At 40.0% G+C, this 18,195-nt stretch overlaps 1 protein-coding gene across 1 annotated transcript in view; it reads right to left on the bottom strand.

Moving 5' to 3' along the window:
• Positions 1-11,805: 11,805 nt before the first annotated feature.
• The window catches only part of LOC105459222 (protein Wnt-6-like), a 36,428-nt gene continuing 30,038 nt past the window's right edge, over positions 11,806-18,195 (bottom strand). Inside the window, exons 3-5 of the mRNA XM_011705079.1 lie at positions 14,625-14,744; positions 14,091-14,290; positions 11,806-13,344 (exon numbers count right to left, since the gene is read on the bottom strand). Coding sequence (XP_011703381.1) covers positions 12,883-13,344; positions 14,091-14,290; positions 14,625-14,744 — 782 coding nt within the window. The 3' untranslated portion in view covers positions 11,806-12,882. The remainder of the gene's footprint in view (positions 13,345-14,090; positions 14,291-14,624; positions 14,745-18,195) is intronic.

Consider the following 18,195-nt stretch of genomic DNA (forward strand, 5'->3'; position numbering starts at 1 on the left):
ACGATTCGTTACCGGACTAACATCTTGATCTCTAAAACATAGACTCTATCCTATGTACACATCGGGACTGCGCAATAAATATACCGAGATTCCAAGACTCGACCCGATCGATCCGGCTATAAATAATCCACTCGTCGAATCCTTAAGGAAATATCACAAGTTACTAGTATTATATCATATATACATCATCGAGCTCGCTGTTTGCGGTTAATTAACGCCAGTTACAGCCAAATACCCTTTCGCTATTTCGAATGTCTTCCGCTTTCCGTTTTTTTCTGGTCTAAAGTTACATCTAGATAAAGCATCTTTCATCTCAAAGGATTTCTAAGCAGTTTTATGGCACAATCAACTGTGGAATTTAATTCCAGTCACAATTTAAAATAACAATAGAACCAGCGCTTTGCTATATACTTGATTCTATATTTCAATAAAACATCATAACGGAATTGCTGTAGATATATATTTCCTCTGAAATCTTATTCATAATTGAAGTTTGCAACATAAACATACGTATATCATATTAATAAAATAAAAATGTATACAAATAGTAAGACATTTAAGTATATTCTTATATAACATAAAGAATCGAATGGAAAAAGGAAAGAACTGTATAATGAAAAATTTATTCTTACAATGAAAAAAGACGTGCGCATCCAATAAACTTGGCACAAAGATGACAATATAAATATTTTTCCAACATGCTCATTAATTAACAACACGCCGTAATAAGTCGCCGTGTGAGATTTACGATCGCTCTCCCCCTCGATCGACTTTCGTCCGCGAAGCCGCGCTATACGGCGAGATCGTCCCACCACGTGGGTGGTGGTTGACTATGTGCGCGCGTGCGTATGTTACATTATGTTACTGTCCGCGTATGTAATGGCGACGCGGCCATTCCGTAGGAGCGCGATGATTCAGGACCTTTCCGCGTATAGTCCCGTCGGCTAAATGCTCGCATCCATATCGCGGCCGTCGTAGGTGGACGCGCGACATGAGCGAGAGAACGACGGGACAAGTGCAGGACATGCCGCGCCCCTCCCTGTCGACCCTCATGAAACGACCGTTTAAGGAACGGGATGAAGGGACTAATTAATATCGCATTCCGCCGGATTGAGCTGTCGTCTCTCGCGGCTGTTCTCGTCACATCGAATGGGGAACGATAACTCCTATACAGGATATGGTAAACAGTTTCCGTAACACTTAACCGCAGCGTTGAAGTCGAAGTGTGCTTGTAATATTAATACTGTATTTTCTAAATAATTACAAATCTCCTCGAAGTAAGTAATATAAAAATAACACTGATTTAAAAAAATAATACTTTTTAATATTATATTAATAATGCTATAATAAACGAGACTATATTGAAAATTAGCACTAATTAAAATATATCATTATTACTTCATAGAGTTTACATTTGCAAGTGTTGCAACATATTAAAGATTCTCTGCTTCACAAAGGATTCATATAAAGTCACAAATGAGCAGTGGATACCAAAAAATCGAAAGGATTGTCATCGGGCTTTGCGGCATTGTCCGCGTACATTCGTCTCATATGGATATGCTCATTGTAATTATTCTCATATCAATGTCCATTACCATCCGCCACTATATCGTCCCGCATTGTCATGACGGGGAGACGTCGCGGCTGATAAATGGTTAATGACGATCACGGAGAGCCGCTATCGGGCTCGTCGATCGTCGTGCGTGCGATCCGCGGGGGTGCACAATCAACTCCGACGAGTGTCTCAATCGGAAAGACAACCAAATGCGATCGGATAATCTAAGATAGGAGAAAGAGAGAGAATAAGAGACGATGGGGGATCGTGAATTACGTCCAAGTTTCATCCGGGCGAAGTTCTCGAGGATCGATAGCCGATCGCGAGCCTAAACGCCGATCTCAGATCAAGTCTTGCCGATAAAAGATCGATCTCTCCCCCTCAGCCACCGACGGGACGACGGTGGGCCCGTTCACCAAAACGGCTTCATTAGGGCCCGGCATCTTTCGAATGCCCCACGCAAGGATGTCCATGCTCTCGTTACTGTCGACCGGTCGTACTCGCGTTAGCAAATGTCACGTGAACGCTGCACAATGTATCGACTCATGCTGCTCTAAAAAAAAAAATGATGATAGCGATCGATATGATGCCGGACCGTATCTTTTCCGCTTCGACGCAATATCTTTAAAGTCCTCATGGAGAAGAACTCTAATTTATATTTGTTTCGTGATCGTGTCAAATTTAGAGTAAAGTTTAAAAAACATGATTTTAAAATTGTATTATATAATATATATATAAGATAAATTATACACAAAATTCACAAATATTGCATAAAGTTGACAAATGCATTTTATCTTCTAACATGAATAACTATGAATTATTATAATAAGAATTATAGAAAATTGTTAATACAATATATGTCAATTTTTAATGTCACATATCTTAATGTTATTGTGTGTCACGCAATATTAAAACAAAAATTACAAAGGAATATGTGAAATGCAGATGTTTTTATGCCAATATTATAACAAATAAAATTTTATATTCTATATTTTTCTATTTGTATATTTCTATATGTATAGACTCAGTATTTCCTAGTATTACGAAAATACCGAAAAATACACGCGTGATCCCGAAGAGATGAAGCCGTCGAACGAGCTGCAGTAGCCGAGTGCGAAGAAATGACATAATTCCCCCAGGACCAAAGCGCGCGAACGGTATATATGAGAGAGGGGCGAGGGGACGGGAAGAGACGGAAGGGAAGAGGAAGAAGCGAAAAGAGGAGACGCGAGGCCTAGAGGCCTCGATAGCTCTCTTTATCTCGTGCTCGCATCGTTCCGTCGTCGCCCCTCCTTAATTCACAGCCAAGCCGGGCCATAACTCGCGTTTTACCTCGCGGTGTTTATGTACTTTTAATAATGCCTGATATCTCGTGGATAGGCGCTGCTCACTCGCCCGCGCTGCCCCCTCCGCGACGCATCCCCCGGCGCTGCGTCGTGCACCCCGCTGCGAGCCGATGTGTGGTCGTAATACGGACCGGACCGAGAAACTTTGGGCCCGTGCGGTCGAAGATATTGTCTCGCGATTACGACGTTTCTCTCTTTCGCATTTATATCCTACTTAGCACGTTTGAAAAACACGCGTGGCGTCAACTATCAGGTAAAGGATCATTATAGCAGTATAAAACCACGTAAAACAGAGTGTACACACATACTGACAATTATTATAACAATGGTGAATCTATTATAATTATTCATAAATATTATATTATATAAATTATTCAATAGATAGAATATCTATACGAATCAAAGCTATATATACCTAATTTAAGTATGAAACATATATGAAAAAACAAGGACATATTACATTTCCGACTTTTGAAATCTCGCATTTACGCATCTCTTTTATATATCATAAGACTTGCAACGTTAATTTTGTAAATATACGCAACGAGATTAGGAACACATTGATGATTTCGAGTGCAGCAATAGTTTTGCTGTCATGACGAATTCCCTCCGCCCACGTTCCCACCCTGTCATGCATTCCCTCGGGCAACCCCGTCTCTCTTCTCCCCTTCCACTCCAGCACATGTTAACAGGACTTTAAAGTTTTATTAATAAGGATAAATCAGAGGCGCCCTGCGGATGAAGTTGTCGGTGCCGCGCGGTCCAGCGCGTATAATCTGGCATCGGGTACACGAGAAGGGTCAAGGGGGGCGCGACACGAGGGCGCGGAAGGGGGACACGAACATGTCGGTTTACGACCATTGCCCACAATGTCGTGCGCGCTTGCAACGTGCAGCGCATAAAGATATTTATCGTCCTGCCTCTCTCGCGTACGCGCCGGAGACGCGTCGTGCCGACTCCGACTCGCTCTTGGGTCGCTTCTTTTTTAAACACCCCTTACGAGCATCTCGCGCGGTGTCTCAAAGACCCGTACACAGTGGACAATGTCGGTGCTCAGGTTTCAAAACAGTTTTCGAGCGATTGAAAAGGTAGGCACTTTCTTTCACTTAAACTTCATTAATAAAAAGAAAAGTATAGTGAAATCTTATTCTTCACAGTCAAGTTTCGATTAAAATCTTCGATAGAATTTCAACTTTTGGATTTAAATTTTCAAGATATAATTAATACAACTTATTTCAAAATATGCAATAAGATATTTAATGCTGAATCTTTGAAATCATCCATTACAAATGTAAATGTGCCACCAATTACCCTGAAAATCCCTAAATAATTTTCTTATTTAGACAGCGAGCTCCAAAAGTAATAAAAGTCGAGTTTTATAAGACAATTACCCAACCCTGTTAAGATAAAAAATATAAAAGCTTAACAACAGGCAAGCAAAAACTCGGTAAAATTCGGGTCTCAGAGCACATACATAACATAATCCATCGTCCAGCACATGCATGAAGACGCATTCGGTGCGCGCGGTGTTCCAAAGGTGTACCGGTCGTAATATAAGGGATCACGGCGATACTTTGTTAAAAAGGAGGATCCCCAGTCTCGTCGCCGACGATCTTGCGTATGTCATTTTCGGCAGGTTCATGATTATCCCAAAATCTCGCTAATTACCTACACGAAGGGGCCCCGCGTCTTAAGAGGCTCCAGGTATTCAGAAGGCGCGACGCGCAATCTCGTCACAAAGGCGTATACCTTTACGCTCGACTTTTACGTTATGTAGTCGCGTACCTCGCGGATATATTGAGGGCCCTAATTAACGATTCCCGGATGGAGCGTGGAAGCGGTGTGTCTGACCGGTCCGGCCGAGGCCCCCCGGCCGCCGAGTAAAATGGAAAATCTCACCGGCGCGGCATGTCGGGCCCAATTAGCGTAACATACGCGGGACGCGGATAGCATGGCACATTTAACGTTCGTAGAACCTATTGCGTCGTATCGGTTTACTACTCGCTTAAGAGAACGTTAAGTCGTGTTTTAGCAGCGATCTTTCGGTTATTAGAGCGCGGCTATTAAGCGTACAAGCAACTTTAAATCCGTGCGTTAAATCTTCTACCTGAATGTTGCCTAAATAAAACCATTAAGAAGTTTGAAATAATTTAATAATCGCAGAGATAAAAAAAAGAATAAGTATAGTGATGATTAATTGTTGTAGAGCAAGAATTAATTTGCATAAAAAATTAATTTATTAACGAATTGATAAATAAGTATTTGGTCTAATAATTGCAAGTATTATTTTATAATATAAATTACATGCTACCAAGCTAACATCAAGATTATATATAATTGTAAGCATTGCAATTAATATCTATTAATTATATAATTTGTATTGCTTTAAATTATAAAATAAATATTAATTTATTACAAATATTAATAAGGTAATTGCATAAAGAAGAATGTAGTTGGTTAAGCATTAAACCGCGTTGAAGTAGCTGTATCTCTGACGGACTCAACGTCGGTTGCACGATTCGCATAAAATGTGCAACTGCAGGTGCACTTATGCACGACTCAACTTTAAAGTCGCTGCTTACCTTCGCGTAACGATCTTTCAAAAGTGCCATACCGATAAAGTGGCATTCTCGAGCCATAATGCCGGGATTTTTAACAAATACAAAGTATACAAGATTATGTTCCTTGCGACTCTGCGGCTCTCCTTGAGTGAACTGAAATATGTCGTTATCTCGAAGTAAGAATTTGTCTGCCAGTTTCGTTTTAAGTGAAATTATTGATCATACATTAACAATATAAAAATATGAGTTTATGGTATTAATTAATTATTATTTATAAACAACTCATCTCCGACGAAAATTTAATGATTGCGAAATCTGTATTTTTATTTTATATACAAATGTCTTTTTATCTCGCAATTTATTTTATGTATTATGGAGACAGCACGTATGAATTATATGACTTTGCATTCGTCAAATAAAAATATGATATAATATGATGACAATTCTGTTTTCACGAACCGAAGGCTCGGGCGGCTTTCGATGCCCTAGGATCGATGATGCGATAAGCGTTATCTACCGCGCTATCATACTTTGCACTTCCGCAGTTGCGGGTGCACCGTCCTACTACGAGAATTAGCCTAATCTGTCTGGAGAACGCGGAAGGTCGCCTGGAGGAAGCGCTAAGTGCTCCTAAACGCTACTCTAACGAGCGCAAATTGCTGTTTACGCAGCGCCGCGGCGTGGCATAGCTGCATACGGAATACCAAGACTCTTGTACACCGAAAGAAAGACCTCTCGCGAGAGAGGAACACCATTAGCAAATGTTTTCAAAATAATATCCGGATCTGTATCATTTCATTATATCGGTAATACTTAAATGTCAACCTTCGTATCGATACGACATTCGATCGAGATGAAACCCATTTGTCTGTATTTTTGGCTCTATCCCGTATCTCAGGACTATCAGATCCAGCCAAGCACTTCCTCTCTCAATTACATGTGACGTAGAGAAATGTGATACATATATAAAGCGTACGTTGCCGCTTAATTTGCAAATCCTTTTCGCCGAAAAATCTTATCGCCTCCCGTACAGTAAAGGAAAATTACTCCCTGTCGAACCGCCGCAGCGATTCTCTCTCGCTGTCGCCGTCACTCGTCTCTTTCTCCTTTTCGCTGATTCGCCCGAAGATAGAGGAAGCGGGCATGTGCAAGAAAAAAAAACCGCGGGCAGGTAATTACGCAAGACCAAGTGTATATCGGTGGCGTCGAAATTCCGAGAAGCTGAAGAAACCATAAAGATTTCAATGACCTCCTCCACCGGTAATCGGTATTCCGCGTCCTTCGGAGGTGTGCTTCTGGCACTCCTCGAAGAAGCGGGCGGGAGAAAGAGGGAGAGATATTGCGCGATGGAGAGAGGAAAGACGCCGAGGTGGACATCGAGGGAGATCATCCCCGGGGAGAGCAAAAACGAAGAGGCGCTGCAGCGGCAAAGGACACTGTAATATCGCATCGGAGTGGAACCAATGACGCGACGGCGCGGCGCGGCAGGAAGGAACGGAGGATGAGGATGGGATCCGCAAGGAGGACGCAAGACCCGTCGCGTCGCGTCGCGAGAAAGACGGCCCCAGCGCGACGTGCCCGGTGGCCCGCGCTGCGCAGCCCGGTAGAAACGGCGCAGCCGGCTTAAGGCCCGTGGAATTATCCTCCTGTAAACACCTACCTAATTAAGATTGGAACATTTTAACGTCCCGCTCGGGGACCCCAATAAACCGCCTAACGTACGGCCAGTTTGTTAGGCGCTTATGGGATCGTTTAATTAATATTGGCGTCGGAGCAGCGCGCCCGGCTCGAAACGGCTGACGACCACCTCCGGCGCCTCGGTATCTTTGCCCCCGTACACTTGCAGTTTGCGACTTGCACGTGTAATCTCGTGTACGACGTCCAATTCGATTCGTTCGCGTATATGTGTAGCGTGCACGTGTGTGCGTGCTCGCGATGGGCGCCCACGGTCCCCGGGTATATTAGTCCCGGGGCTGATGGTCATTTGCTGTGTCGCGACGGTACACGCTCGATGGTATCCTTATCGGACCCTCGTCCTGCGGCCACGAGTGCATATTCTGCTTGCTACGCGCGAGCACGCAAACACTTAATCGATCGCGGGAATGTTCGCGCGCGGATATACACGCTCTTTTCGTTTATATGTTTAAGTTGAATCGTAGAATTTTTTAATACAAATTTTCTAAAATGTTAAATTTTCCATTATTGAAAATTTTATAAGTCTCTTATTCGCGCGTTTATTGTATTATTTAATTGAAAAAAAGCTGTTTAAAATATAATAATATTCTTTTCTTTCACATCGATATAGAAATTCAAAAAGAATTTATTTGAAAAATTCACGAACATGCAGATGTAACGAAGCGTCTAAGAAATACTGATAGATATTTATTAGATATTTATCCGCAAATTTCATGTAAAATCTACAGAATTTTAAATGTAACTGTGATTTTTGCGCATATTTTATTTCCATATCACAATTAAAATAAAAATTAAAAAGATAAATATTTGTGCGCTAATGTAAAATAATAACTCGCGGCTTTGAACCATATAACCACCGTGTTACCGACTTCCCATCGCAAGTCTCGAACACGTTCCTTCCGTGTCACATCCAGTATACGAGCATTCGCGAAAAATGCGACGGAGGTTGCTGCACCTAGCACCGAGACGCGCCGAGGAAGGGTACAAACGGACGCTCGTTGTCGTGGAAATTTATCATCGGCTTCCACGAGACGTGGAACGGGCGAGTGCTCGCGCATTAAGCGCGCGCTCGCGGGAGGGTTGCGCGAGCGTGTGGCATGAGGCCCCGGAGAGAAGAAAATAGAGTCACGGCGCGTTCCCGTGGTACGACGTGTTCTTGCGCGACCGAAGAGGGCGGCCAGGGCCGATTAATCACGGTCGCATTTTGCGGTTTTGTCGCGCGTCACGACCCACGTGCGTTCCGCGGGCTCCATTGTTCCGCGCCTAATCGTTCCGGGAACGGTGTCGGACAGTCGTACGCCGTGGGAGAGTTCCCGTCGTACGTAAAACCCGCGCGCGCGCGCGCGCGCACGCTCGCGCGGATCCTCGTATGCGCATTTTGCGCGAGAGCCCATCCTCCACACTCCTGGCTGAAGTGCGGTCTCGGAGTCCGGTTCACTTAAGAGCTACAACTTCAACTTAATATATTTGTTTTCTCTGACTACATCAGGTAGAACGATAAGCAAAGGATAACGAATTACTAGATTAGACTTAATTAATCCGGACCTTAATTAGTGCGATTTTAAAAGTATCGCGATTCCATCTTAATTTAAAAGCAATAACCCTAATGTAAAAATTAAATAAATGTAAATATTAAATTCTCTATACGGAACATCTTAAAGATAAAATAATTTTCATATATCAACTCCCCACTACGTAATTGTTCATAATTTTCTTAATGTATGTGTTCAATAAATCAATATATAAATAAATATGTTTAATAAGTCAGCATAAAATTATATCATTTCATTTTGTCCTCTCCGATGGATGATGGATAAAACCAAGACCTGAAACCGCATTCTCACACCGTTCCTGATGATCCAATGTTTTCATCAGCGCGTAATAACCGGTGTACCGCGTTTTTTTCCCAAAATTGAATTACCAAGAAAGCCTCTCCTCTCCCGAGGAGAGGAGCGTCCTCGTTCTTGGCCCCGGGGGAGGGGGGAGACGAGGATCGGAAATACGGAAGGAGGGGACGAAAGGAGGTGAGGGCAAGGTGGAGATTCTAAAAATGGCGTCGCGGACCGACGTGGCACACGGTAACTCCGGGGCCAATTTCGAGGGGCCATTTTTCCCCCGAAGGGGAACGTCGACGGCAGCCGAAAATTACCCCGCTCGGACCACCCAGTCGTCCCGCGGCAGACCAATCTCCTGGCCATGGGCTAATCGAGTCCAGACAGTCTCCCTTGGTGGGGCTAATTGCGCCTCACCACTTTCGTACCTCCGAGAGGTCGACCTCTCTATTAAGAGACTTTTACCCGGACGCGCTCGCACGCCGCGCCGTGCCGCGTCACGTATTAAATTGGAGGGTGTAAGCCTCGCCTCTCTAAGAGTCTTTTCTTTAAGGAGGGTTTTTTGGGGGGAGGGGGAAGGGTGGCTTGTGTGTGGGAATGCATGGAACCGTTGGTGGTAAATCGCCGTTGATCAAGTAATCTCGGACGTTCGTGACGGTATACAGGAAACGTCCTGTAAATATCCCCAGTTAGATTGCGATTTAAGCAATGCTGCACGCTATGTATTGTTTATTATTATGCTGTCACTTTGATTATTTTATAATGTATCAATGGACAAATACATTTAAAAAATCTACATTTAAATAAATTGTATATAAATATTTTTTTACGCAAAAAAAGATAAAAGTTAAATAAAATGTTCTTCGAAAAATAAATCCACGTATTTCATAAACTATATTTCCTATTAAAAACTTATTTAATATTTTATATAAATAAAAAACGATAACTAATCATCATTTTTACATTGATATTTAACGCTTATTATAGTTTATCTCAATATTAATCGTGAAATTAAATTTTCTCCAATTTGTGAATTTATACAAATGAAAATATATAAAAAATGATGCAAGAAACTCTGTTAGTCCCCAAAATTTTATAAATGAATAAACTGTCGCTCCAGCAGATTGGAAAATATAATAAAAAATAAAACAAGGGAAATTTTTTTCGGTTTATGGCTTCCGCTATCGCCGAGAGGCGATGAATGCACGCGATATGGCGCGAGCCTTCGGCAACCTTTATGGTTATGCGAAATTCCTCTTGATGGTGGCCGTAAAACTATTTTACAAAAAATGGCAGTAGTCCTTTTTACTGCCCGTGCGACTGTCGTGTATAAACCTGAATTACAGGTAAAAGCCCGTGTTCTACACGGCGCCTTGATATACGAGGCCTCCCAATTCTCGGTGTTTCCTTAATTTATCCCTATTATCACATCTCCAGGCACGAAGGGACAAAAAATTCCTCGTCGTGTGAGAACGTGTCAAACATCTTTCAAGATTAATCTTTTAGCACTTTTTTTTATTCTTAGTTTGACCAAAGATTTTGAAGTATCCTGTTCAAATAATGGTTATCATTAGAATAAGAAAAAGAGAAAAGAAAAGCAAACCAAGTGAATATCTAACGTCAACAATGGGCTGAAGCCTATTGACGTGCGCAATCTCTCAAGCTCAACTTCAAATTCTAAAGACAACAATGAAACTATTGTGCAAATATAATAAATTTTATATCGTATATCTTTACTGTTTCTAAACTGTTTTGTAAGTTTTGAAAATTGTTTTCAGCACATTTGAATTAAATATTAATAAATAAAAAAATGTTTAACGTGCAATAATATATCAGGATAGCGTTCATTGTATTAATATCTTAAATAAAAATATATAGAAATACTCTTACCTGTAATTTCAGTAGAGGAGACAGTTTATTTGAACAAAAGTTGGATTAAATAAACTGGAATATAAAATACACAATTGTTTATATATTTTTCCTTTTCATCCTAAGATAAATCGTCACTGCAAACAAACTGATAAACCTTAATAATGACAAAGACGAGATTCATCCGTGAGTATAATTTTATCTGTATATTGCGCGAAGATGCAATTCTAATAGATCAGTCTTATATACACAAACGAGAAGAATAAACCCTACAACAACGACGTATGGCTCAATAAGAAGTGTTCACCCGAAAAACGAGAGAATGTGTATATCTCGTTGGTCGGTAGACGCGCAGTAAACATTGATCGATCGAATCGTAACGTATGGCACAAAGCTTATGTCACGCGAAGGGAAAGCAGTGTAATAAGATACGGATACGCGTCAAACGAAAGCAAAGTCCCGAGTTTTTTCTCGGATATAATCAATATTTAAAAAATTTGTATTATAATAAAAATTCGATTCAGTATCATTGAAATATTTCCAATGCCACTAAATTCGAATTTATCACTTGGGACTTCGCTGAAAGTCGCAGCGATTTAAGCAGGAAAGCGATTCACCGGGCATCGCTGTGCGAATACCAGCGCGTTACGATACTTTGACGGATATGCATTACGTACATTACAGTATCTTATGTATATCTTAATACATATTACGAGCACTGGAGATACGTGGAAAGCCCGAAACATGATCGCCTCGCGCAGCGTTGGCGATGATAATAACAACTACATGTGAAGTCGATTCTACATAGTAGAAAGTCCACCACACATACACAAACACATATACACACACACAGACTTTCATCAGAGCGATGTGTTTTTATCAAAAGATATTCGAAATTGCATAAAAAAACAGTTTAATATTATTACATTTTTCTTAACAATACTTATTGTTAAGATAATTAAGACAATATTTTGTTAAGAAAAAACGTTTTTATATAATATTAGCGTAAATTATTATTCGTATTATTCTATTGCCAGCTTGGAGAAAGTAACAGTCTCATATCGCACATAACAAAAGGCGACGAAAATCTAGAATCGACTCTAATTGCAACAGTAAAAACCGTTGACTACAATCTATAAATCTGCCAACATTGATAATTACCATGCTCTACGTCAAATACAAACGTACGTGTCCAAAATGGCCAATTTTATAGCCATCAGCAATTTATAGGTACAGTCAAAGATAGGCATTATTTCGCGAAATGCGAGAAATCGCGTCTAACTGCATTCGCGACTCGCGTCTGACTTAGCTCGCGCATGCACTACTGACGTCCTCAATCCCGCTTCTCGCGTTTACACGTCGCGCACGATAAACCTTCTTGGAAATCCTACACGTCCTTCTCGCTCATCTAGATTTAATCCAGGCCTGTGTGATCGCGATAAATTGTAAATCACATATTGTCTGAATATTCGTCAATAAATATTCACGATCAAATCATATTCTAAAAATTGATATATTACAAACGCTATTACGTAATAGGGGCATTATCACGATCGTATCGAGAGGAGAAAAAAAACCGATTAGATCAACCGCCGATAGTGACGGCAACGATAGAAATCGAAAAGTTTCAATCGCACTAAACATCGACATTGAACAACCTCATAATACACTGCACACTAATACAAGCTAATTAACGCTTTTCGGCAATTATACTAGTAAAAAAACAGATGAGAAAAAGACTCGATTGCGTAATATTCCTCCCATTGTTAAATAAAAACGTACTTCAACACTCTGTAAATCTCTGCGCGAAACTTTTTAAAACTCTCAAAACCCTATAAAACTCTTCAATTATAACCTGGTCTATCGTTATGGCACACATCAATTTGCGCAAAGAATATAAATCATTCCTCTCAACATTGTCTTCTCTAATCCGCTAACACCAAGCAGAACAAGCTATCGCACCAACTCGATTCTCGACACTTTCAATATATCGGTACAAGTTTTTTCTTTCACTTACGTCGACACTAGCGGCAACTGTTGATGGTCTTCTTGATGAGACACATATTGCACGTGACCTCGCAACACCACCGGAACCTACACTGACAATTGACCTTCTCCTTGACGATTCTGGTGTCGTAGCCTCTACCGCAACAGAGGAGCTCACAGCCCTCGACCCCAGGACTAGTCGCGTTACACTGACGACCCGTCGTCCCCAGGGAGCCGGTTTTCCGGTTCGGCTTACAAAAATCCGGCGAGTCTTCGCTGTAGATCAGGTCGAATCTACCGGGCGGCTTGATCGTGGGACCCTCGGTAATGAAACTGTGGCCGTCGTTACTGGGGATGACTTTGGCCGCGCCGTCGAAGGACTCCTTCAGACGGTTGCCGACTTCCCGAAACGGCGGCATCTTACGCCAACAAGTGCGCACCGTGCAGGAGCCGGAAAGCCCGTGACACTTGCATTCGGTCCTCATGAAGTTACGTACGGCCTGAGGAGCGAATGCACATATCGCGTCGGGTGGTAACATATACATCCATTTTATCTTTTTAAAAGAGTCTGTCCTTTCAAATTCTAACAACGATATCTAGCATACAGAAATCGAGCCCAAAATGAAATATTTAATAATTAAAAAAAGTATCAAACTATATGAATCCTCGTCATAAATCGGTATAAATCCTACTCTATAATATCCTACTCTATGATATATATCCTCCAATTTTGTTTAAATAATATTTTGTTCGTCAGAATCTTGAAAATGAAATCAAGAACAATAGAATTGGAATATACTAATTTGGATTTCCATAAGTTCTTCGCAGTATTTTAAGATTCTTATAAGCATCGAATTGAGAATTGAAGATTAATTGTGATTTCGTTATTTCAACTTCAGCTAATGATTGCGTTGCAAGTCCGATATTGATTCGGTGCGCAGTTTAAATGGCTGAATAATGGATTTAAACATTCATAGAATTTATTAGGCACCAAGATCCAGTTGTGAAGATGCTCTTAAATTTTGTATTATTCACTTACGCGGTCTAGTTTAAATTAATATTGTTTTGCAAAATTTTTCGGAGACTGTCTCATAAAGCAAAAAAGCATGGCTTTTCCGTTGTATTGTGCATAATTGTGTGCAAAATTGGTTTCAGTTATCAAACATGAAATGACAATCAATTGGATAGAAACGCACGAGTATCAAAAATTATAAATAAACAGAGAATAAAAATAAAAATGACTTACCAGACGACCAGCGTCGTTATTGTGAAGCTTTACCAACGTTTTAATGTCACTTCTTTTGCGATACGGTGCGTCCATGAATTCCCGTGATTTTTTAAAACCAAAGTTTACATTATCGCCGCATCCTCCCCATTCCCAGTCTCCTTCCGTCGGCAAACTTTTCTTGGCTTCGATCGTACGCGCAAATTTAGCCAGACGGTTACCTATGGAAGTCGTCACATTTTTTTTCCTATTTTCAAAATGCAATCGCGAGAAAGACGGTGTAATAATAATCTATAATTTTTGACGCGTAAAAAAATAATCTCAATTTATACAGTTTTTAAGAACTTGCGAAAGTAGTGTTACGCTACAATCTTTCTCAAAATAGAGATATAAAAGTATGTATCTTTTAATTTATGTAAAAAGGTATTAATAATTTTAATGTATTAATGGACTTTTAAAAGGCCATAAATTACTGTAAATTCCGATGAGAAATTAATGGGAAATCGATATGCGGATATTAAATCACAAAGAGAGACTAAAAGAGTAAGCTTTTACCCTTCGACGTCATCTTATCGCAGGAGCATTCCACGAGGTCACCCATAGTGCAGGCTCTGGTAACCGCATAAGTAACTCCAGCGGCGGTGATGGCGTTCACGAAACCCGTCTCCCGCGTATCTGTGGGCACACATGGAGGGGAATCCGAGATCAATTAATGGACTATTACCGTGGTAGCGTGGTCCGCAACGTAAATCACCGATCGCGAAACAAGAAGAGGCGCGCCCGGCGCGCATATGTACGCGGTAAGCGAGTGGTAATAAAAAAATCAGCAAGAATCTTCCCGGTCGCATGGAGTCTCAAACGAAGGAGGATGCCGGGAGATAACGTCGGCAAGGGTTAGGCGAGGAAAGTTGAAGAAGGTCGCGCGCAATCAGATCGCCCGAGAAACAAATCGGATTACGCGTCAGCCGGCGAATAAGACAATTTAGAACCTTCTTACATATGTGCGCGTTGGGCCCTTAGAATACATTAATTAATGATATCGTTATTCGAAACGCGAAACATCTACCTAAGAGTACTTAACTTGATAGAAAAATTTTCCTAAGAATCTTCTGATAAAATTTATCGCTCCTTTATACAATAATATATACTTAAATTTTTTATATACTATATATCGCCGTGTTGATGAAAACGTAACACAAAAAATTAATAAAATTTGTTTTTGAAAATTTTTAATGTCAATTTCCTTTTATTATCGCAAAAATGCTAATTTTTTAATTTGTCATTTTTCTATCAATAGCAGCGATATTAATAAAAATATATATATACATATTATATTTACAATAATATTTTTAATATATATGTAGTTATTATTTATCTAATTAATATATATATGTATGACATGTATAAGTAGAATAAGTTAAAGTAGAAACTAATGTATAAGTAGATGATAGACTGATGCAATAATAATTATCTAAATTAGTACTTTTAGCGTATTTTCTATTAGACTTCGGTTCTAGAAACTTTTAAATAATCTCTCAATAAACACGTCTTCCAGAGATCGTTGGCTGAATAATCTAGGCCAGTTAATTTTCAAAGGCAGATCCGTAATTACGACAGTATTCAATTGCGAATGAGCTATGTGGATCGAAAACCGCCTATTCATACGGTTGCTAGACTCTCCTGCATCATTATCCGGGATAGAATGGACGCACGATAGAAAGTATAATTTGACATTAGATACAGTGCGCATGCAGTAATTACTTGTATAGCAATTAACGTGTATAGGAAGTCGGATACGTGTCAATTAATCGATGTAATGGTACGCGATTAACGCTTCTTCAATTTTTTTTTTCTTGATATGAGAAATCGCCACTCGCGTACATTTGCAAACATATTTCAGTGTGACGTTGAGATTTCACCAGATTTCAAATGATTATGCAGACAATTTAAAAAGTCACTGACCTAGCTAGAGTCAGGATTATTTAATTATAATATAATTATATTATATTATATAATTTAATTATAATATAATTATATTATATAATATAATTTAATTATAATATAATTATATTATGTAATATAATTTAATTATAATATTAAAATTGTTACATTATATAATTTTTCAACCAATGTTTAATTTTTTACTATATTTAATATTGCGCGATAAAAAAGTGCAATAATCGAATAATTAATAATTTCTTTATCTTTCTTAAGAAAAAGATCTATTTCAAATACGTTAAAAAAAATCTATTTCCAAAATTAAAATTGGCGGTTCTAGGGCGTTCTATACAAGACAAACATTCTAAGCTTCTTTCAATCATTTCACCTTGAATCCGTAGACAACCCTCGTCCAAAGATATCGAATTGCAAATTCTATCTGGTAGTTCCGTGAGATGTGGGTGGCGCCGATCGCCAATGGGCCATACGAAAAGATCAGCTCGCCAGTATGAAAGGGGTATCGTCAACGTCGAAGGTCTTGGGAGCAGACGCCCATCGGTGGGTCCCACAATTCGGGCTCACGCTTGTCTGGCTGCAATAGGTACCCGCGGAGACTCACGCCCGGTGCAATTTCTCGTGTATGTGTGTATTCGGTTTCACTTGTCATGTCTCCACTCAATCATTAAGCGGACAATGCACACGACGCGGAATTTCACCCCCTTTTCAAAACGGAAGATCGCCACCGCCCCAGCCGACCATTGTCTCTAGTCTTCGTGAACATCCGGTTTTTGCAAAACCAGGATGCATACTACCTTTCTATTTCCGCATTCTTTCCAAAAGCATTTTAAGTTTCTTTAATTCTCAGAGAACTAATAAATAAACTAAGAAAACTTACAAATTATTTTAAATATTAATAATAATTTTCTTGTGTTATATATATATATTTTAGGAGTCCCAACATACATATTTGTAAAAATGTATAGATATTTAATTAATTGTATATATTGTATATATAGTGTATTATTTATACATTAATATATGTTATATTAATATGCATGCATCTTAATACGCGTTTGAAGTTTAATTCATTTCATCTTTATAATTGAACGAGCGAATATATAAATTAGTTCATTAATTATATCCGAAGCATAATAATATATTGTATCATTCAGATTCCGTATGATTATTCGCGATGTCTCTATATAACAATATTATACTGCAGATCATTAAGACCTAAAAGACGAAATAATTTTCCATTCGTATCATATTGACATATATAATGTAAGGCTAAAGTAAAGTCCGAAAAGGAATCCGTTTCCTCGTTAAACCGACGATATTGCCATTCATTTTATCTTGTTGCGAAATGCCGGTCGAGAAAACCAAGATCGTCTCGTGGATCTCCGCGTCGATATGATCTCCGTCGACATCGACACGCCGGAATTAACTCATAACGTGGAATGCCCACCCAATTACGGATTCCAGCGAAAAGGGGAAGAGTCTGCAGAATCGGTAGCCATCGTGAATATCGAGCAGCGATGCATCGGCAATGCAGAATCGCTCCGCGATCGCATCTCGTCCTTTTCAGAAACTTGATGCGCGATCTTCTGTCAATTATCTCAATATAAACGGTGATGTCGATAATATCAGTCGTTGTGCCGCCAGAGAATAACAATATATATTGCTATTCTTTTTTGCTATTTTATATTTTCTTCTCTCACTTTTATCGTATATCTCATGGATTCACGTTAATATAATGAGAATTTTTCACATATCTGTTAGAATCTCTAAATTTCTAAACCATACACTTTTTAATCCAAAATTGTCTAAACATAGAACGACGAAATAAGAAGAGAAGCTTGAACGAAAAGGAAGAATGAACGTATATGTATCGAGGGTAGAAAGCCAGAGGGAAACACGGAGGTGAGGCGCAATGGGGGCCCGGGGTGGAGGGACCCGCTGGTGACGCCAGGGAGGGGTTATACGCGTTAAGCCTGGTTCTCTGTGGTTCCCATGGATTCCAGGCGGGTATCTTCAGCGCGGATCGACAGCGCGGACGGAACAGGAGGACGCAGGCCAAGGAAAGAGAGGAGGCTGCCTGCCATCGCCCGCGTATCTTCTGATGCATCGCCTCACCTTTCAGTGCGTATTTAAACGATACGATAGTTTTATACGAGCGATCTGATATCGG

The sequence above is a fragment of the Wasmannia auropunctata genome, unplaced genomic scaffold, assembly GCF_000956235.1.
Source record: "Wasmannia auropunctata unplaced genomic scaffold, wasmannia.A_1.0 LD334204.1, whole genome shotgun sequence".
Lineage (NCBI taxonomy): Eukaryota > Metazoa > Arthropoda > Insecta > Hymenoptera > Formicidae > Wasmannia > Wasmannia auropunctata.